This window comes from Balaenoptera ricei, chromosome 21 (assembly GCF_028023285.1).
Source record: "Balaenoptera ricei isolate mBalRic1 chromosome 21, mBalRic1.hap2, whole genome shotgun sequence".
In the NCBI taxonomy this organism is placed as follows: domain Eukaryota; kingdom Metazoa; phylum Chordata; class Mammalia; order Artiodactyla; family Balaenopteridae; genus Balaenoptera; species Balaenoptera ricei.
In genome coordinates this window covers 6363938-6386672 of record NC_082659.1, presented here as the reverse complement: position 1 = coordinate 6386672, position 22735 = coordinate 6363938, and the positions used below count along the sequence as shown (strand labels likewise).

Genomic DNA, 22735 nt, shown 5'->3' with positions numbered 1-22735 from the left:
CATCTGGGGGAAAGAGGAGAATAGAAAGAGGGGAGAAAACTGAAAAAGAGCCAGAAAAAATTACAAAGGGTGGAGGGTAAAAAGAGATGAGGGAGAGCTTCGGGAGGAAGAACAGGAAGGGCTATTTGGAGTGGCTTTGGAACTACCTCTGCAAGCTCAGGCAATGACAGCCTTGAAAGTCAGGTCATACCTGAAATGCTTTGTGTTTTTCTGCATGATTTTTTATGCTAAAATAAATATGTTCAGAAGAGAGGGTAGGAGCACAGTGGCAGCTTTATTTAGGTCACCATTTTAATGAATAGCCGTGCTTTAACCGTCAGCACATGAAATTGGCTATTTTGTGTTAATGACCTTTCTCTCCCCTCTTCCTTCTCCTCCTCTCTTCGCCTTACCTGTCTTATTCACCAAATCCGCCCAAGGCACTCAGGCATATTATTTACTTCCTGAGAAAAATGGCTCAATGTTTGTTTGTTCCACTAGCGGTGGGAAAGTAATGCATCTACCCGTGTCCTGTGAAAGCAGGAAGTTATTCAGGACGCAGCCCATCCTGGGCCACAGGCCCACTCACCCAGCCCAGCTATAAAGGAAGCCCTGCTGCGGCCCGCCCGCCTGCGGCCACCCTGGGCACCCCAGCTGCCGTCCCCTCGGCGACATGAGGCAGTTCCTCTCTCCAGCCACCCTTCTCCTGGTGGTTCTTCTCTTCCCAGGTAAATTGGCAGTGTGGCCTGGGCCTGGGGGCCAGGGTCTCTCCACAGTGGTCATTTCCAGGATAGGAGTCCAGGCTGGGCCTTGAGAAACTCAGCCCTGGGAGCCCATCTCCTGGTGGGTTTTTCAGTAGGAGCCTCTGCCTGGGTTTGTGAATGACACTCTTTTTTTTTTTTTTTTTGGCCGATCCCCGACCAGGGATCAAACCCACACCCCCTGCATCGGAAGCACAGAGTCTTAACCCCCAGATGGCCAGGGAAGTCCCGTGAGTGACACTCTGAATGTGCTGCTGGCATAGCTTCCCAGGAGGGAGGGTCCCCACGCTGACTCCACTTTCTTATCCTTTTAACATCCCCTTCCCCTTACAGAGAAGGACAGTGTGTGTCAGGGAGGACCTTGACATTTAGGGGGTCTCAACGACTACCTTGGTGACAGCCTAGGGGTGGTCAGCTTGGCTTCCACGGGGCACTCAGGCTCCACCACTTACCATTTCAGATCGTTCATCTCTCTCTGTCTCTGTCTCTGTCTCTCACACACACACACACACGTCACATTTGCCCCTCTTTCAGCCTACTCCGTCCATCCTCCTCTCTCTGTTTTTGCAGCTTCAGTGACGTATGGTTGTTACACGGGGCATGGCACCTGCTTACTGTGTACAGTGTGATGCGTGTGGAGATATGCAAACGCCTGTGCTTCCATCCCCCCAGCCAAGGGGACGGACGCCCCAACTCCTCCCAGAGTTTCGGTGGCCCTTTCTTCGTGCTGTTGTTTTCCTGTGGTAACAACACCTAACGTGAGATCTGCCCCCCTAGCAAATTTTGAAGCACACAAGGCCGTGTTGTTACCTAAGCTGGACAGCAGGTCTGGGCCGTGCCCATCCTGCGCGACCGGAACTGTAAACTTGGGCGACAATCCCCCTGCCCCTCCCGCCTCCACTGTCACTCGAGCCGCGGAATGTAAGCCCCTCGTCCTCCTGGCTCTGTGAATGGCGAGCTCTGAGCGTTCTCTGCTGTGTGTTTACTCTGAGACAGGATTGTCCAGGGTCACGAATGCTAACCAGCAGGACACCGAAGGTCCCAGGGGACCAGAGGAAGGCCCCCCGGGACGTGGCACCGAAGGGTCTCACCCGTCACGCCACCAAGTAGAACGCCACCTCTTACCTCGCACGCCCCCCTTCCCGGGTAAGTGATGGGTACGTCGAGGGCAGAGGCTTTACAGGAAGGCTAGATGCGGGGTGACCGGGCCGGGGTGGCAGCTGAGCTGTGCTGGGGACGCAGAGACACTACGTGGACGGCTTAGGCTGCCCTGCCCGTCGGAAAGGACGTGGGAGTCTCACAGCCCCCCAGGGCGGGACCCCTGGAGGTCTTGTGAAACGTGGGAGCGTCGAGCAGACAAGAGGCCGCTGCTCGGACTTCACCCAAAGCTGGTGGCCGGAGGGGATGGTGTCGGTCAGACGTGCCCCCATGTGTGGGTGCAGAGGCGGGCAGCTCTATAGAAAGGGGGTGACCGAAACCCGGAGAGGCGAGTCTGAGATCCTCCCCCTGTCAAGGCCCTTAAACAGAGAAGGGGAAACTGAGATGAGTTTGGGAAGAAGCTTCTGGAAAGGGCCACTGGTGACTTGAGAGGCTCATGCTTTTCCTCAGGGAAAGGGCCTGGGCCCTGTTCCCACCCCGAGACACCGGAGATGGGCTTCAAGAGAGGCCCTTGGAGACCTGAGTCTCCCCTGACACAGGAAGCCACGCTGGCCTGACACCTCTTCGGCGGCCAAAGTCTAACGGGTGGCAGCTGCTCTGCTGCGCTTCCCTGGTGCAGGTGCGAAGGAGGGGTGGACGCCGCCTGGGAATGGGCCCACCTTCCTAGGTATTCGGTGGGCAGAACACGTATTTGTTTTCCGTGGTCCAGATTTGGGCCTCACACAGGGGTCAGCTTTGGTCCTCTGGAAGAGGGTGTCTGTTGAGGACCTGAGGGGTCAGTGAGAATGTGCCTTAGATGCCACCAGACACTGAGGGCCTGCGAAAGAGTCAGCCGCGAACTGGAGTAAGGGTGCCTCCTCCTGCCGGCTGGCTGCCAGGGCACAAGGTCAGCGCATCACAGGACAAATCAGTGAGAAACTCGGATCTGCCTCCTCCTCGTCCACCTCACGGCTGCAAGCCTCAGAGACCTCAGTAACTCAGCTGGCGGAAGAGAGTAGGATCTCTAAAGAAAAGAGCTCATTGCTGACCACTCCTTGTGCCCTGCCTGCAGCAGGGTGAACTTCAGGGAAGCCGCGTGGGCTTCCTGGGCCTCTGTCGCTGTGTCTTTACAACCTCAGGGTCAACCAGCACTAAGAATGTAACTTCTGTCTAAGGAAGAGTGATTGGATTGTTTGCATGCATGTCTGTCTGTCCACGTGGGTGTTTGTGAGGGGAGGTCTGTTGGCAGGGATGTTTCTTGGAGCAGAAGGGAGAAGGCTGGTGCTAGAGAAGGATGCTGTTGGCAAAAGCACCAAGAACAGAGAAGGGAGCACGTGAGCCACTAGGAGAAGCGCGACACAACTGGCTTGGGGACTGACAAGGGATGCTCTCAAGACGGTCCATTGACTGTGATCCACCTGTTGGAGATTCTGGACCACGTGACTTCTGTGTCCCCTATATGCTCTGCCTGTGTCTCCAAAGTCACGTGAAGACTAGTGGGAAATGTAAACCTCACCAGAGAATAAGAGATCAACTGCCACATTCACTGTGCAAAGCCCAACACCCAGAACAGGACTTAGCACGTTATAAGTTCTCAGTAATTATTTCTTTTTTTTTTTTAACATCTTTATTGGAGTATAATTGCTTTACAATATGGTGTTAGTTTCTTCTGTACAACAAAGAGAATCAGCCATATGCATACACATGTCCCCATATCCCCTTCCTCTTGCGTCTCCCTCCCACCCTCCCTATCCCACCCCTCTAGGTGGTCACACAGCACCCAGCTGATCTCCCTGTGCTATGCGGCTGCTTCCCACTAGCTATCTATTTTACAAGTAATGATTTCTTGAGTGAATACTCGGGTAAATTGGCTTTGCTTCATGACAAAAATGCTTAGTGGACAAAATGTTATGAACTTGTCTTTTTTTTTTTTTAAATGTTGAGTTTCTTTAGGAGTTTTTGTTTAAATTCCTCTACTTTTTTTTTTTAAATTTATTTATTTATTATTTATGGGTGTGTTGGGTCTTCGTTTCTGTGCGAGGGCTTTCTCTAGTTGCGGCAAGCGGGGGCCACTCTTCATCGCGGTGCGCGGGCCTCTCACTATCGCGGCCTCTCTTGTTGCGGAGCACAGGCTCCAGATGCGCAGGCTCAGTAATTGCGGCTCACGGGCCCAGTTGCTCCGCGGCATATGGGATCTTCCCAGACTGGGACTGGAACCTGTGTCCCCTGCATTGGCAGGCAGATTCTCAACCGCTGCGCCACCAGGGAAGCCCCGAACTTGTCTTTATTGTACACGAGATTCATAACATTAGATCATTTTGTCTTATAAGTTACTGTGGCAATCCACAAGATGTTATCATGAGTAATAATAATAGTAACAATAATATTTATATACTGCTCACTTTGTGCTGGTCTGTTCCAACTGCTTGCCATAAGTTCATTTAATCTTCACAATAGCCTTAGGAGATAAGTACTATTATTATCCCCACATTGCAAATGAGTAAATTGAGAAGAACAAGGCCCATGGCCTTTCCCCACGTGATGTCAGAGCTGTTAGCAGCTGGGCCAGCCAAATGGTCTCCAAAGACTGTGCCATCCGTCCTCTTGTTGCTCTTACTGACTGGTACAAGATTCCAGGGCTAGAGGCTTCTAGGGCCAAAGTATGTCCCAAACAATTTAATTAATATAATAATGATTTAAGTATAATAAGCATCTACTGTGTGCCAGGTACTTTGCTAGAACTCATACAAACTTAGAGGATAGGTTTATCACCTCCTTTTGATGGTCAAGCTTGAAGAGTGTCTTTCTCAAAAGCACACACCACCTAAGTAGCAGAAAAGTTGTGTGAATTCAGAACTATCTTCCTCTAGAACCTACGATACTATCCTCTCTTGTTTCAATTCAGGGTACTAGTTTTATTAATTTTTTAGAATTCATGTTGGTGACCAGAGATGCAGGTTGAAGAGGGGCTGGAGGGCAAATGCTGGGCTGGACTGTGTGTAGGTGCAGTAAGAATGAGCTCCTCTGATTGGTGAGAGGTGTGTGTCCACTTCTGTTTCCCACTGGAGGGGCCTAGAGCGGACAACCAGAAGGTACAAACACCTACCTCACAAATAACCTGAAAACAAGTTACATAGTTCAACATGAGACTAGGATACTTGGAGGGATACAATAACTCCCTTCAGACAGGATTATTCTGGGTAGATCAGCAGACTAAAGAGAGCCATGGAGTGAACATTATAGACAAGTTTTATTTTTATTTTATTTTATTTTTTTAACATTTTTGTTGGAGTATAATTGCTTTACAATGGTGTGTTAGTTTCTGCTATATAACAAAATGAATCAGCTATACATATACATATATCCCCATATCCTCTCCCTCTTGCGTCTCCCTCCCACCCTCCCTATCCCACCCCTCTAGGTCATCACAAAGCACTGAGCTGATCTCCCTGTGCTATGCGGCTGCTTCCCACTAGCTATCTATTTTACATTTGGTAGTGTTTATATGTCCATATATACACTACCACTCTCTCACTTAGACAAGGAGTTTTAAATCCCCAAAAGAAAGGGGTTCCTAGTGATGACTGTTCTGCAGCTGTGGCACAGGATGACCTAGAAAAACATGACATTTCTCAGCAGCACTGAGACGATTCTAGAGTCCTCTGCCATTGATGTCATAATGAAAATAATCTTTGGATTTTGTTGGGGCTTAACTAGATGAATGATAGGTCTGAGGAGGTAAATCTCTCTCTTGGAAGAAGCAGAGCTACATACCTGGAGTTGATTTTATAGTTTTAAACTTGAAACTATGAACCATATGGGGTATTTAAAATAATCAAAGGTAGAGGAGTAGACAATAGAATGGTGTTTCCAGAGGAAAGGGGTAGAGAAATAGATGGAACTGTTGTTCAATAGGGTAAAGTTTCAGTTATGCTGAGTGAATAAATCCTGGAGGTGTGCTGTACATCATAGAGCCTATAGTTAATGCTGCAGGTCGTGCATTTAAAAAGTTCTTAAGAGGGGTAGGTCTTATGTTCTTACCACAAGAGAAACAAAAACTAAACAAAACAAAAACAAAGGGACACAAGGACACTTTTGGAGGCGAGGAATATGTTTATGACCTTGATTATGGCGATGGTATCAGGGTGTTTTTTTTGTTTTGTTTTTTCGGCCGTGCTGAGCGGCTTGCAGGATCTTAGTTCCCCAACTAGGGATTGAACCCGGGGCCCCGGAAATGAAAGCGCCAGGTCCTAACCACTGGACCGCCAGGGAATTCTCTACGTGCAGGTTTTTATGGATAAGAAAAAAAAATTATTGATCTGAAAATGAAGTGATAAGAAAATAATTTAATTGATTGACCAATTGATTCATTGATCTAGCCAAATAATTGTAAGGCACACGATGAAAGAAATTAGGACAGGAAGAGGGTAACATCTTTTAACATTTAATCACTCTGAAGGTCAAATCTCAAATCGGTGGCAGCGCCTGTGATAATCGGAGCACCCTGGTCTCCATCAGAAGCCTTCCCCAGCCAGACACCTATTGCTAATTCTCTGATATTGTGCCTCTGCTTTCATTGTGTTCATCAGTTTTTTCTTTTTTTAACACTTGCCCCTCACCCTTTTCCATCATTGTCATCATAATATATTACTTAAGAGAAAAATTAATGTTTAACAATTTTAGTGCTTGAACTATAGAGTGAGACATCAATTTCATATTAACTCAAGTAACTTGACTCATGTTTAAGGTAGCAGATCCAGGCATTCATAAGGTAGTGAGGGGCAGAAAATACATCTTTTCGTTCTTTAAAATTCTACCCTCTGCCACCCCTGCTCGCCTGGCCTGGCCTAGATGTCTCATCTCCCTTACAGGGACGGCTCTGCCCACTTTCCTCAGGGACCATTGCACTTAGTACATGTCTGATGGGGCCATGTCACTTCACAGTTTACCTCAGAGGGTCCTTATTTGTCCCCCTACACAACGTTCCAAATTATTTAAAGTACAACATTTGTACTGTAATGCATCCCTCATCATTTCTCTTCCCAACTGCCTCTGAATTTGCAGGGAGAGTGAAGGTGACTTTTAAGCCGGAATCAAGAATCTGAGTTCGATGCTATCAGAATGGTTACATGGCAATACGATAGACCATGTACAAAAGAAATCCGTTTCCTATCCCCTGCCGTCCTCCACCATATCCCTTTGGGCTAAGATAACCAGTGTTTGATTCTTAACGTTGGCTATTTCTTTATACAGACGTTGAACCAGATTTCAAAGTTGTCAACTGCAAGAGAGGCGATGGCAGATGTCAAAAATATTGTAATTATATGGAACTACAACTAGGCTATTGCTCTAAAAAGAAAGATGCGTGCTGTTTACCTCAAAACTGAGGTTGTTGTCATAAAAGCCAAAGCTTTGTCCACTCCCTGTTCTCCTGGGCCATTAATCCAGATGCGGGTGTTTTGGAGAAGGAGCTGAGCAGAGAGGAGGTGAGGCTTGGTCATCTGCGCCTGACAGTCTAAACATCCTACTGCAGCAAAAGAAAAGTCAAAAACTGCTATACGTGATCTTTCGGTGTGATCTTAGAGAAAGTGACTTAGCTTGAGATGTACAATACCTTGCAAATCACACAATGTTTACTGGTAGATATGGATGTAATAAACTTTTATAGGAAAGCATTCAAGTCATTTGTTCTTTTATTTTAAAAATATTTTTTGAGTACCTACTTTTGTTCTAGACACTGAGAAATGTAATGAATTGAAACTGTGGATATATGAGGAGAAGAACATCTCAATACATAAAAACAACAAAATGCTGCATATTTTAAAATGTGAGTATATCCAAAATGTGGGGAGGACGAATATGAGAGAATTAAGAAAGGATTCCTGGGGATATTTGAGCAGGATTTTGGAGGATGATTAGGAGTTTCTTAAGTGAAAGAGAGAAGCAGAGATTTTTCAGGCAAAGAGTACAGTTTGTAGGAAGTCATGGAAACTTGAAAGAATGATTTGCTAAGAAAATGGGGAGAAGCTCAGCATAACCGCAAAGGAGAGGGACTAATTACAAGTACCAAAAGAGGAGGGTGCAGGAAAATGGTGTGAAGTTGTCAGAAAACAAATATTACGCTAAAGACGTCGGAGGGCTAAACACGAGAAGGTTACCAGGTGCGCCAGGGGAGTGAATGTAATCATACTTGAGTGTTAGGATGTTCATTCTAACAAAAGAATTGGGGATGGACTGACAATGTGTGAGACCAGAGGCAGGAAGGTAAGAGATGACTGGGACAGTGAAGGCCGAGGATGTGGTCAGTGGCTGAGATGGTGACAGAGGCTCTGACGAGGGAACAATTAAGGGGCTTCTGCAGAGGCTGAGGTTACAGGTCTGGTGACGGAGGAGAAGGAAAGGCACGGGGTGGGGGAGAGTCCTGGGGACCAGGCGACGCCCGGGACGTGGGGAGGAAGGGAAGCACGGGGAGGGCTAGACCGGTCTGGGGAACATCGGATTAGAAGCCGGCGGCGTTCACCATGTCCAGCTGGGACCTGGATGGACTTGCACAAGTTCCGGGAGAGAGGAGGAGACAAGAAATAAAAGAGTCAAAGTCAGCCATAAAAAAGAACGAAATAATGCCATTTGCAGCAACATGGATGGACCTAGAGATTGTCAGACAGAGAAAGACAAATATCATGATATTGCTTATATGTGCCATCTAAAATAATGGTACAAATGAACCTATTTACAAAACAGAAATAAAGTCACAGATGTAGAAGACAAACTTATGGTTACCAAGGGGAAAAGGGGTCGGGGGAGGGATAAATTGGGAGATTGGTATTGACACATACACACTGCTCTATATAAAATAGATAACAAATAAGGACCTACTGTATAGCACAAGGAACTCTACTTAATACTCTGTAATAACCTATATGGGGAAAGAATCTAAAAAAGAGTGGATATATGTATATGGATAACTGATTCACTTTGCTGTAGAGCAGAAACTAACACAACATTGTACATCAACTCTACTCCAATAAAAATTGGTTAAAAAATGAAAAAAAAGAGTCAAAGTCATTCACTTGTAGGCAGAAACTGCCTTCTTATAACCTATCACCCAGGGACAGATTTCAGAGGGACGCACTGAAGAATGCTGATGTTTCCATGAGGCACAGAAAAATGAGGAGTCCCCAAGAGAGATGAAGAGAGACCTATGACAGGAAGGAGAAAGCGGTCCAGGAAAGAGCGCGGTGCTGAGACAGCAGGCAGAGGTGCTGGGACAGCAGGCAGAGGTGCTGGGACAGCAGGCAGAGATGCTGGGACAGCAGGCAGAGGTGCTGGGACAGCAGGCAGAGGTGCTGGGACAGCAGGCAGAGATGCTGGGACAGCAGGCAGAGATGCTAGGAGAAAGTGAAGTATGCCACTGTCTCCATGGTTCCTCAGCCGCACCTAGTTGAGGGACCGGGCATCAGACACCTGGGTCTTGGCTGGAGTTCTGTCAGCAATAGAGCCTTGGGTATTAAGCCTTAGGATGTCAGTGTCTCCCTCTAAGTGGCGAGAACAAAAATGTATTCAAGGCAGCTTTTTGTTTTTGTTTTTTGGATTTTTTTTTGTGTGTGTGTAAGAGTTAAAATAATGATTAAGTATGAGAGCTAAGGTACATATGTGTGTGGCAAAGTCTGTAAAGGAAGCATAAAGTTGAGATGACTGAGAAGGAGATGGAGAAAACAAGAGCCCTCCCTGCAAAAACACATCTACATACGTTACCATTCTCTTTAAATCTCTCTAATGACTTCCCGGTTCTCATTCACTCACTCACTCATTCATTCACTCATTCATTCAACAAATATCTAGGAAGCATCCACGATGCCCCAGGTAGTGTTCTAGATACAGGAGATCCAGTAACAAACAAAATCTCCCACGCTCTGGTCGCTCATCTATATCCTAATTGGAGAGACCGATAAGCAAGGTGTATAAATAAAACATCTATTAGAAAGTGATAAATGATACGGAAAAAGAAAAAGCAGAGGAGGGGATACAAAGTGTCAGGCAGAGGGTGGCATTTGGATGCAGGAGATAGAGAAGTCCTCTCCAAGAAGGTAGATTCTGAGACCTGAAGGTGAGGAGTGAGCCCTTGGTATCTGGTGGGCAGTGGGCACTCCAAGGAGGGGAAACAAACGCCAGCGCCCCTAGAAGGGCCGAGCCTGGTGCATTTGAGGAACAGCCAGCGGAGGCCAGCAAAGAGAACTCAGAGGTCAGAGTAAGATTCAGGCTTTCACTTTGAGGAAGACGGGAAGCCACTTGGAGTTTTTGTTTCTGTTTTCCTGTATTTACAAGAAGCCCTTTATTAATACTGTCAGGGGTAAAGTGTCAACACCAGACCAGACCTTCCTGGGGAAATGCCCTGAGATGAAACCACAGCACAGGCCGGAGCCTCTGACCCTTTAGGCCAAGTGAAAGCCTCACTAGATAAAGGCCTTTTGTGTCACATGACCCCAATGACCAGTGGGAGCCTGTGATACTGCTGGTGACTTAGAGGTACATTTATTGTGATAATTTGAAATGTGAGCACCGGTCAGCAAGTCCCCCACCCATCTCTTTACCCTTAGTCCCTGGCTGGAATTCCACGTGAGTATTTCTAATCATCTCCTGACAAGGACAACTGAACTTCAACAGCCAACAGCCCCACCCTCAGCTGTGTTTGCTCCCGGGGTTCCTGGGTGTCGTTAATGTCCCAGGGTCCACCCAATCGCACAAGTGCCCCTCTCAGTTCAGACCTTGCTCTCTCTTGGAGGGAAATGCAGTCCCCCTAAAACTGAGCTCCCTTACTGAGTTTATGACTAACCTCTCTATTCAAAACTTTGCTTCCTTTCTTGTCTGCCCCTGTTCCCCTCAGAATTGAGGAGTATCAAAGAAAAAGGGGGATTGAAACCGAGTAAGACCCTGCAGGGCCTCCCTGGGTACAAAAGCCCCTCCGTCTCCCCCATTTCTTGTTTGTAGAAAAAAAGGACCCTCCTAGACCTTCCCCGAGTTCCAAAGAGATCAGAACAACAGAGTCACAGGACCCCTAGTTCCTCCTGAAGAGAGAGAGAACAATCTGATGCACGTCTTTGTGCTGTTCTGCAGACACTAAGAGCTCCCCCGGCCGGGTGGTGGACGGTGGTTACATGCTGACCTCCAGCTTGTAGACCCCAGACTGGTCAGAACCAGAAGGTCGATGATTGAGATTCTGGAAACATGGCCTGGTTCTTCACCACCAACCAGTTAGAAGAAGGTCCAGGAGCACGTTTCCTATGACCCTCTCCCCTAACACTGTCTTTAAAAACCCTTGCCTGAAAGCCGACGGTGTGAGAGCAGGAGATGACCCACTCCCCGGAGAAAGCCCATATCCTCCACCTAACACGCTCTGACGCTCCTCTCCTCCTGACTCTCGGAGTCCCAGGCGTGATGGCCTTTCCTTCCTCAAGGGCCACACGAGCCTCTCCAGGTCTTCCTTGGCACGAACTGACCTTTTGCTTCCACGCTGCCTCGACACCTTCTTTTGATCTACTCACCTTCAGAGAGAGAGTAAATGTCCTCGAATCCGGAAGAGTCCCGCGCCGGGTCCCCCACCCCCAAGACCGGGCAGGCCCTGTCTTTGCTCTCCTGGTCCAGGAAGGTAAAGGCAGGATGGTCAAACACCTAACTCTACGCTACGAGGCGCACTTCCTGAGCAGGGAGCACATCTGTACCTTCGTTGCCAAACTGCAGAGCTCAGCACGTCTTAACGCATTGTCTTTGTTCAGTAAGTATTTGTGAGTGAATGAAGGAACGAAGGTGGAAGAAGCCTTGGGGGGGGGGGGTGGACTTGAGGAGGGGCCTCCATGCCCTTTCTTCTCCTTCCTCCCCCCTCCTCTGCTGCATTGTTTAACCTCCCTACCCGCCAAGAGCCCTTGGGGAAGTGCCTGCAGGCTAGTGAAGACTTGCCCCTCTCTCTGCCCATAGGCTGGGCTGGGGGTGGTCCTAACCTAGTCCCGACTGAGGGAATTTTTATCCACCGAGAGAAGGTTAGTTGCCATATTAACATCTCCCCCCACTTCCAAACCTCAGTGCCGACCAGCGCCTTTGTGTTTCTGATGCAACCCTGAGCAGGACCGAAGTGGGAGCACTTTGTGTGACATGACGGAAAGATCCGGAGGGCTGTCGTAACCGCCCCAAGGATGTTAGGAGTGAAAACACAGATGGAGTCACACTTTGTAATAAGGGGCAACTTCCCCCATTTATCCTGTAGCTACTAATCCTATGGTCTACCCCCCAAATTTTACTCACATCTTGAAGGACAGGGAAGATCCCCATCACCATCTGCTTTTCAAAGGTAACCCACCAACAAAAATAAATCTAAGTAAGCAGGCCCTGGGTCCTCCTGTTGGTCTGTAGAGCATTGTAAGTTATGAGGCAATGGGAAGATGGCCTCCATATGCAAATGGAGATATATACTCCAATAAAGCAATATCTTAGCAAACTATGTTAGATCTATTGGGCTGGCCAAAAGGAACATTTTGGCCAACCCAATACTTAAAGGGATATTCCATATCCCTTATGTATAATAAACATAAAAGCAAATAAAAACCATAAAAATGCATAAAATAAAATTTTCTTTCTTAGAAGTTGCAGGATACAATTTTTATATATTTGATGTAAAATTAATTGTGAAAAATATGTCCAAAATCAAAAAAAGAAAAAAAAAAGATTTTAGTTTCCAGTGTTAAGATTATTGGTGATTTTAAATTATTTTATCTTTAAAAATACTCTGTTATTGTATTACTCTTAATTTTAAATATACCTTTAAAAAGACAAAATTGGGGGCTTCCCTGGTGGCGCAGTGGTTGAGAATCTGCCTGCCAATGCAGGGGACACGGGTTCGAGCCCTGGTCTGGGAAGATCCCACATGCCACGGAGCAACTGGGCCCGTGAGCCACAATCACTGAGCCTGCGCGTCTGGAGCCTGTGCTCCGCAACAAGAGAGGCCACGATGGTGAGAGGCCCGCGCACCGCGATGAAGAGTGGTCCCCACTTGCCGCAACTAGAGAAAGCCCTCGCACAGAAATGAAGACCCAACACAGCCAAAAATAAATAAATAAATAAATAAAAGAACGTGAATTTCTTAAAAAAAAAAAAAAAAGACAAAATTGATGTGCCTAAGGATAAATATGTATGTACATATAAACAAAGACTACTTTGATCCTAGGCAGAGATAGTCTATAGTAGACTTAAATTGCCTCCAGAAAGTCATAAATTTAACATAAGAAAGAACTTCCTGGGCATTAAGATTATAAAACATCAAAGCATGTTATCCAGAGGGGTTTTTGGAACCTGCTTGGGGATTCATAAGAAACTGGTAAAAGCTGATCTCTTCTACCGTTCTGGGTCATTTTTGCAGCTCTGCCTGGGGACAAGGGAGCTAGCATCCTGGCTCCTCAGGGTCAGTTCTGAGCGAGCAGCTCTATTAGTCACACGGTGGTGGTCTTTTTCCGGAAGCCCGCTGAGTGCAGGGCCCCGATGCCTGACCAGGCATTATGGACACCGGCTGTACCCCTGGTGGGAAGAGATCCTTTAGGCACCAGGATGCAGAGCCGGTTGGAACACACCTGACTGCCTCCTGTCTGCTCCCCTCGCCCACCATCCATACACAGTGTGCTGCTCTCCCACTGTACCCCAAGAAGCCTTCCCGGGACTTTGATCCCTCAGACTCATCCATGCCCCAGAGCTGCCCTGTGATCAGGAAGTCTGCTTCTTCCGCAGTGCCAAGGTCTGCAGGCAAGGAGATAGGGAGGACGGGCTCAGTCAATCTCATCCCCACTGGGCTTCCGGTGATTAATAAAGACCACACCGAATCTTTCCTTCCGGTCCACACATGCAGTGGTCACCACAGCTACCTGCAGGCTTGGCCTGCTCTGAGCTGGCCTGCCCTTATCTCTTGGGTCATAGGACATGACCTTACTGGACCCAGGGAATCTCTTAGCAATAAGAACAAAAATTAAAATTAGTATGTCCAAATGAAGGGAGACTGAGTGCATTAACACAGCCTGTTTCTTGATGGACCAGAAAAGGTTCCTGGAGTCAGACAAGCAACATCAGTATTACCAATGAGGACAGCAGGGATGGGAAAGACCTCGGCTGCAGGGAAACAACGTCAAGCCCCACTATGGGGCAGAGGGTGCTTCCCTAGGGGGTCTGATTAAATGGCTCTGTTAGGTCTACATGCACCAGCGGGCACTGCGGTGAAGCGCATGGCCAGTCCTTTTACACTTTCGGGAGAACAGGAAAGCCCCAGAGAATCTGTTCTTCTCTCGTTTCCATCTGCTTCCTCTGGGCTCCTTCTCTGATTTGCCTCCTCCCTGTTTCTCCTTTCTCTGAGCTCTGAGAGCTCCCCTAGAGAAAGCTGGTCACTACTTCCTGCCTGTCTATCCAAGGTTCCTGCAACGGGTCAGTTATCATGTCTGTTTCATTGCTGGAAAAATTAAGGCAGAGTTAAATGATGCAACCTAGATCAGGTGGAGATCAGGGACATGCCTAGGACCCTAACCCAACTCACTCTGAGCCAGAAGACTCAACGTGTGGGTGTGGGCTTTTCTGCTGTTCCTAAGACAACACACGTTTCTTTCTCAGGATGTTCCCCGACAGCACTGGCTAAGATAAGCTTCTCAACAAACCCTGGAGATGGGTGCCTTCCCTGCAGGAGGGCATATGGCTCTGTGAGCTGCGGATGACTGTGTATGTGAGTGAGTGAGTAGAAGTGACACTTACTGGGAATGCCAGGTACTTGGGTTCTAGTCGCAACTCTAATAATAATTGTGTTGATGCTTTGGGGAACTCCTGATGAGCACAGTGGGCAAAAGTGCCCTAAACCCAATGAGTTGTGTTTGTATGAATGAGTAGTTCATCCTAGGAAACCAATAACATGACCACAGCTGGTGAAGACAATTAAACAGAGGTGTGTCTGGGATACCTACTTCCATAAGTTATGCGCGTACCTCAGTTGACAAAGGAAATATGGCTGCAGGAGCTTGGCGTGCTCTCCTGTGATGAATTATGGTAAACCTGGAAGAGAAAAAAGACCTGTGAGACAAATGAGAAAAGAATTTGGTGTAGGACTTTAAGAAAATGATAAATAATTGCCCCAACCTTCTCCCTGGCTTACCCAAGGATCCGGTGAATGATTGTTAGCTGTACAGGGGGGTGTAATATGGAGGATTATAGGAAGTAACTAAAGAACTGAGTTAGGATAGTGAAAAGAAAGCCCCAAAGGAGTTTCCAGGGTTAGGAGGAAAGGAGGCTGGTATTTCTGACTAGTCATTTTTGTCTTTAATAGAAGCTACAGGAATAAACACAAAAGAAAGACACACCAGAAGGATTCTAGGATGAGAGGAAGTCAGTGGGAAGATCATTTCAAGCGGATATTGTGGTAAGAATCCTCAGCCAAAAATAAGAACAACTGCCCCAGCCAGAGTCAGGTGGTGGGGACCCAGTTTATTATTTCACCTGGTCTAAACCCAAGGGCTGTGTTGATGTAATTCATGCAGCTGGGAACCAAGGACTTGATGGAAGCCTCTGATGAATAGAGAAATTAGTCTTATTATAGATAATCAAGACACTGCCCTATGGCTTTTAGGGGAGTGTGAGATAATTCCATTGCGGTAGTGAAGGCTGAAAATTCTGTTTATTTCTACAGGGATAAAAAGGGGATCATGAAACACTATATGTGCTGAAATAGACATATGGTAAGTAGGAAATGCTTCAGGAAAAGTGAAGAGCCAGTTTGGACAGAGGAACTGTAAGTATGAACCTAAGTATGACTTTGAGAGGGAAAAGACAAATTTAGCCAACCACTAAATTCTTTTCACTAGTAGCTGTTACTTCAGGAACCAACAGAATGGCAAAGCCACAGAGTTTTAACATTGAAGGACACAGTCATGCTTTCTGCCCTTTGTTCAAGGACACATGAAAATGGATTGGAACATGGCAAATCTGAAGGCAGAAAATAGCATCTGGTATTCCTTTTCTCAAAAAAAAAAAAAAAAAAAAAGAGATGCAATGTAGTATAGAAACAAATATAAATTTTATAATATTTTCAAGAATAGCATTTGGATGAAATATTTTCTGATTCCTTGAATATTTCAGAATGATTTTCTTTTTTTACCCATGAGAGATAATCAGTCATGGAACCAAATCCTTGCAACACAATTTTCCTCTTAAAAATCTCAAAGGCGCCCTTCCTCAGGCAGCATCTAGTGTAGTGGAAGAAATAGGTAGGGTAGGTCTGCTTTTGTTCTCTTATGGGATTCCTGATTTTGGTAAGCTCTTATTTCTTTTTGTTTATGCCTTAAACATTTCATTAAGGCACATTTAACTGCAATTCTCATTTAATTGGTTTCATCTGAAGATTGGGAAGGCCTATAAACTGGCTTATTTCAGTAATTTTCCACTTCACAAACTCTTTTTAAATAGTATTTTAACATTATTTCTTTTTTAAAAAGATGTAATTTTATTGTGATAAAAACACAGCGTGATATCTATCATAACAAATGTTAGGTGTACAATGCATGTACAGGCACAGCATTGCACAGCACATCTTTAGAGCTTACTCATCTTACGAAACTGAAACTTCACACCTGTTGATTAATAATTCCCCACTTCCCCTCCCTCCAGCCCCTGGTAACCGCCATTCACATTATATCTCCTCTGAAAATTTTCTGTTTTCTTCTCAGGAATACCGTAGCCTTTAGGTTGACTTGTCTTCCTCTGACTTTTGTGTCTCACCATCTGTAGTAGTTTTCGTGTCTGTGTCTTTTTCCTACTGTGTCTGGAATGCCACCTCAAGTGTGATCTTCACATCATTAGTTCAGCTTCCAAAGTATGGACTTTTCCTTAGTACCACAAACTTTACTCTTCCATTTCATTTTCTAAAAATCTTGCCTACTATTTTATCCCACCTTGTTTTGTCCTTGTAGACAGTTGCCTATAAATGGTAGATACTGTATTTTTATATAAATTTATTTATTTTTATTTATTTATTTTTGGCTGTGTTGGGTCTTCACTGCGGTGCACGGGCTTCTCGTTGCGGTGGCTTCTCTTGTTGCGGAGCACAGGCTCTAGGCACACGGGCTTCAGTAGTTGCAGCATACGGGCTCAGTAGTTGTGGCTCGCGGGCTCTAGAGCACAGGCTCAGTAGTTGTGGCACGTGGGCTCAGTAGTTGTGGCGCACGGGCCTATATGCTCCGCGGCATGTGGTATCTTCCCAGGCCAGGGCTCGAACCCGTGTCCCCTGCATTGGCAGGCAGATTCTTAACTACTGTGCCACCAGGGAAGTCCTATATGCTGTTTTTTGTTTGTTTGTTTTTTAAAAACTTGAGACAGAATTGTCTTCTTATTCCTGCAGTGGATCTTTTTCACAGGATGGGTCTTTTGCTGAGTCTTCCCAATACTATTCCCTTACCTTTATTTTGTAGTGTTTCTTTACATATGCTCTGTATTGATTTGAATTTTATCTCTGGTGAACATGAAGGTATTCAACAGTTAGGTATTATATGATAAGCACCGTTCTAGGTGCCAAAGGTATAATAAAGAACCAAACGCACAAAACTCCTGCCTGCATGGAGCTTACATTTTAGGGGGATAAACAAATGAGTGGGAAAGGGTAAATGGCTTCACTCGCCATTAATCTGAGAGCAGTAGAACGCTATCTCAGAATCACCTGGGTGGCAGGTGGGTGGAATTCCCAGCCCAGTTCTCACTGTATCCAATCGCACATTTAATGAAATGGTTAGACTGAAATTGGAAGTAAAAACTCTATAAAACATACGGCAGCAACGATACAGCCTTGGGATCCTTCCAGCAGACCCTAATGGAAAAGGGGAAAGGCATTCTCCCTCCTTGTGCCACAGAACACAGCACCTTGGGTACCTGGAGGCTCTAGTGCCTTGGCGTCCATGCCAGTCAGAAGAATAACGGCCTCTTCTTTCTGGAGTCTGCAGTGGAGAGCCAGTCCACCAGTCTGCCTCCAGCGGATGGCTGTCTTTTGCCAAATACGCCTTATTGCAAACATCGTTCTTGGAATTTTACTTGTCTTATTTATAGTCCCCAAATAACTCCTTGAGGAAACTCTTATTGTTTCCCTCACTCAGATACAGAAACCAAGGTGATAGGCAATGGCCAAATTAATGCTTGGTTTCTTAACGAATGAGAATTCTCCTTACAGGTTCCAAGGTAATAGAAAGAGGACAGGATTAAGCTTGTTAAAAATGGGACAGTGCAGAGGGCTGTCCTTTTGTAGCGTCTTATAGTGATTATGCGTCACATCTTTGATGTACAGAATATTTATATCAACCAACTAATGATATAGCTTCTCCTGTCAAGGAATTCCCGGATGCTTGGCTACTGTTATTAATGGTCTGTGAGTTACGTGACAACTTAAGGTAACAAAGGTACAACAATGCGTAATTAACACACGAGGAAGGTCATTTATCTTCCCTAGGAATGGTATGCCTGATTCTCCAAACTATTTATGAAATTCTTCCCTAGTGGTTGCATTCCAAGTCTGTGACTTGGGAATAGATTCAAGTGCAGAGGAAAAGGTGGGTGATAAATCCTGATACTATTAATTTATTTCTCCCCCAAATGAGCCGATTTTCCAACATAGCTCATAAAATTTCCAAACCCTTCAGGCCTTGGCTGACACGACACCTGCTGGGACACGGCACAGCGCCCCCCAAGTGACCTGGGGCCCCTGCTGCACTGCCCGAGGACACCTGGGGCGAACGTCACCCCCGCCGGCAGCCACGCTCCTCTGCTTGCCCGATGCGCCCTTGGAAGCCCAGGGCCTGAGGCCTGTCCACCATTTGTCTTGAGCCTGTAGCTCAAGTCCAGTACATTTCAGAGGCAGAAGAAGAAGGAGAAAAGATGAAAAGAAAGACATGAAGTTAAGAGAAAGCTCAGCAGATGGCATCTGGCAAGGTGGCCCCCAAAATGTGGGGGGCTATCAAGGGACTCCTACAGCCGCCCCCTGTTTCCCTCCCTGACAAACAGGGCCTAGAAGCCGCTGAACGTTCAGAGTCCCCAGCAGTGTGTGCTGTCTCCCTGAAGAGAGGCAGGGTGTACAACCCTTCACCAGAGGAAGCAGTGAACCTCTCACAGGGAAGAAGGGAGGCATGCAGCCTTTCACCTCACACAGTTCTGTCTGTCTGTCTGTCTGTCTGAAAAGGGGAGCTGTCTTTCCTCCTCAGAGCGCTTTCTCCCTGTCTGAGAAGCAAGGCCGGCCATTCGGGGTTCCTCCTCATAAAGGGCCCTCTCCTCTTCTGAGGCAGAGCGCCGCCAACCTGGCCTTTCTCCTCAGGGCGCGGTCTCGCTCTGAGGTGGAGAACCAGCCAGCGCACTTCCCCTCGGAGAGACCTGCCCCTCCTTCTGAAACTCTCAGCTGCCATCCCCGCTGAGCTTATCCTCGAGGAGCGCCCTCTCTGACTGAGGGGAGCCCGGCCCCCCCACCTCTCTCCTCGGGGAGCTCTCTTCCCTGTCCATTGGGCGCCTCTCCTCCTAGAGGGCTGTCGAAGGAAAATGGCCCATCCTCTGGCGTTTCTTTCTTTTCTTTTTTTTTTAAATTTATTTATTTATTTATTTTTGGCTGCTTTGGGTCTTCGTTGCTGCGTGCCAGCTTTCTCTAGTTGTGGCAAGCGGGGCTACTCTTCATTGTGGTGCGCGTGCTTCTCATCGCGGTGGCTTCTCTTGTTGCGGAGCATGGGCTCTAGGTGCGCGGGCTTCAGTAGTTGTGGCATGTGGGATCAGTAGTTGTAGCACGCAGGCTCAGTAGTTGTGGCTCGCAGACTCTAGAGCACAGGCTCAGTAGTTGTGGCACACGGGTTTAGTGGCTCCGCGGCATGTGGGATCTTCCCGGACCAGGGCTCGAACCCGTGTCCCCTGCATTGGCAGGTGGATTCTTAACCACCGCGCCACCACGGAAGCCCTGGTGTTTCTATTTTATTGTGACCTCTGTCTGTCTGAGAACAAGAGCAGGCCACCAGGCCTTGTCTTCAAAGAGAGCTGCTGACCTCTCTGAGGTCAAGGCCCAGGATCCCACGTTTCTCCTCAGGGAATGCTCTCTCTGTCTGAAACGGGGTGTCGCCCACCTGGCGTCTCTCCTCGTACAGCACTATCTTTCTGGGTACAAACGCGGGCCCCCGAGTGAGGTTTGCCCTCTAGACTACGCCTCCCTCTCTGACGTGAAGTGCATCATATGACATGTCTCCTCCGAGAGCGCTGTCTCTGTCTCTGAGGAGGAGGGCTAGCCTTCCTTCTCACAGATTGTTAGTGGGTCTGTGGGATCATGTGGTGAACTGACCAGCGTTCACTGCAGCTCCTCTCTGTCTGCCACTCCTTCGGAGCCTTACTTAGTGGGGGGATGTGGTGATGGCCAGCGTCATGTTACTGCAGGGAAAAGACAGTGAAGCTGCTGGAGAGGATGCAACGGAACCACGATTCTCTACCTGAGGCCATGGTTCTCAGCTCTGGATGCACAATAGCTACGCTCAGGTCCCTTTACAGAATTAGCTAAGGATCCACCCGACTCAATCAGTCAGATCCCTACAGGTGGTGCCTTGGGCGCCATATGTAATTCTTAAATGCTGCCAAGATGGCACTGAGAACCACAGGGCTAAAGGAGACAGTTTCTGAAGGGTGAAGACGCTCATCTGGCTTCGAGACACGAGCTTGGGCTGGTAGCTGCCCCGTCTCTGCTTCCTCAGCTCCCTCCCTGGAACGACACAGTGACAACAATAAAGTGAAATGTGCAGCTTTTCCAGTTTTTCATGGTGCTCGCCTGGAACTGCACCACACCTAGCATCAAACATCACACCTGAACATCCTGTTCCGTGAATCACCACGGCTCCGCCAACAGCTGGTCGGGCAAAGGTGAAGCCAGAGAGCCCCAGGCTGGTTCACTGAGAGACTTCACACCCCTGGTGCCTGGCTCGTCCTTCCCCTTTCCTCCCCGTGATTCTGGCATCTGCTCATGTGGAGGGAAGACACCATGAGTCTTGGGAAAGGAATTTGCTGGAGAGGCAGCTCTTCATGAAAAGAAAGATGAAGAAGCACCGTGATGACAGAAAGCTTTGTTCCAGGATCTCCCACTCCAGCAATTTTCCTCTCCAGGGGCCAGCGCCCACCCTGACCACCCCACGGAGGGCAAGGGTCTCGTGGGTACCCGGTCCTCCCTTCCCTTTGCTGCCCGCTTCCTGGTAGCATAGTGATGCACGCCTCTACAGGCCCCCAACCCCTGCTCTGGGAGCAGCTTTTCAGCGCTCCATCCAACCAACTGCCGAAGCACCATTTGAGAAAAGGGTACAAGCTCTGCTTTTTGACTAGAAACTTTCTGTCGACGTCTTCATTTAAGACTAAAAAAAAAATCATCATCAAAATTTGAATACTGTGTGTCACTGTCCTTGAAAAATGTCCAAGTTAAACACTCTTCTAAGAATTGCTTCATTAACGATGTTCTTGATATGGAAACTTAATTTTTTTCACTTATATAAAAGCACAAAATATAATAAATAATTATGTCTAAATAAGTTTCAAAGAGCTCATTCAATAAATATAAAGTTAAAATGCCATGTGATAAAAATACATTGTTCATAGTTTAACACTTTTTTATTAATGCATTTAAAAATGGTGCATTTTACATTTGATGACATCCGTGGAAGCAAGAAGAGTGACAGCAGAGATTTGTGTCTAATGGAAAACGCCAGCTTAGGAACCGTCTCCCAAGAAATACTCCCTCTACCTCTACCAGATAATTAGTCCCCTGCTAATAGGGGGACGTTGACTAAATGTTAGTAGTTCGGGTCCGAACGTGAACCCACACCAGTTTGCTCAAATGTTCTTTCCTGCCTGCCAGGAAGTTTGAAATCCTCTTCCTGTAGACTTCCCAAGACCTCCAGAAACCCTAATTACTGGCTTGAGTCTCCAGTCTCCTCAAGAAGGTGTCAGGGAAACAATATAGGGCTTTAATCTGGATGCAAAATAACTATTCTGCTGGAGGTGAAAATTCTTGGAGAAAGAAAGGAGCCCAGCGTGCCCAATCTCACTTCTCCCCAGAATCACCACAGTCTGAGCCGCTGGACATGTGTCACTACCACTCTAGCTAAATTTGAAATGTGTGTTCAAGGTTAGAGAGAAAGAAAGGAAAAAAGGAAGAAGGTTCTCACACACAGAAAAAAAGAAGATAAAGGTGTGAGGTGTTGAATGTGTTAATTAACTAGACGGGGGAGAAGTCCTTTCAAAGGGTGCACATGCTTTGAATCATCACAATGTACACATCATGACCTTACAATTTCATTTGTCAATTATAACTCAAATTTAAAAATCAAGAAGTCAAAAATAAAATAAAAAGGACATGGTCTAATTAATTTAAAAGAGAAAGAAAACAAGAAGGGAAGGAAGGAAGAAAGAGGGAAAGGAGGGAAGTTTTTGAGAACCAGGAATCCAGACAGGAACAATGAGACAAGTTTTAAGGAAGCGTAGTTTGACTCAATAAGGAGAAAAGTAAAACAATAGGCATAGCAGCTGAAAATAAAGTGGGATCCTTTTGGGAACAGTGAGTTCACCAACATTAGAAGTGTTCAAAAAGAGGCAGGATTCAACCACCACATGAGGCATTTTATGACATGACCTTGAAGATCCCTTTAAATCTTGAGATTTTGTTGCTGATAATAACAAAGCAAGGAAACAGTCACTTTTAAAAAGTGAGTAAACTCCCCTAGAAGCATGGCTTTGACCATTTCAGCTTGGTTATATTTCCTCGTATGGAGAGAAGGCACACTCACCGCCCTATGCCTACCTCATGG

At 46.7% G+C, this 22735-nt stretch overlaps 1 protein-coding gene and 1 long non-coding RNA gene across 2 annotated transcripts; both read left to right on the top strand.

Annotated features, from left to right (window-relative positions):
* The first annotated feature begins 652 nt into the window (after nucleotides 1–652).
* On the top strand, nucleotides 653–7542 carry LOC132356657 (sperm-associated antigen 11B-like). The gene is given in 3 exon segments (XM_059909628.1): nucleotides 653–707; nucleotides 1737–1886; nucleotides 7131–7542. Coding segments are annotated over 3 exon segments (471 nt in total). The 3' UTR covers nucleotides 7397–7542.
* Nucleotides 7543–14516: 6974 nt separating this feature from the next.
* On the top strand, nucleotides 14517–21460 carry LOC132356658 (uncharacterized). The gene is made up of 2 exons (XR_009499947.1): nucleotides 14517–15309; nucleotides 15577–21460. It is a non-coding gene; the product is annotated as an uncharacterized LOC132356658 (long non-coding RNA).
* The last annotated feature ends 1275 nt before the right edge of the window (nucleotides 21461–22735 follow it).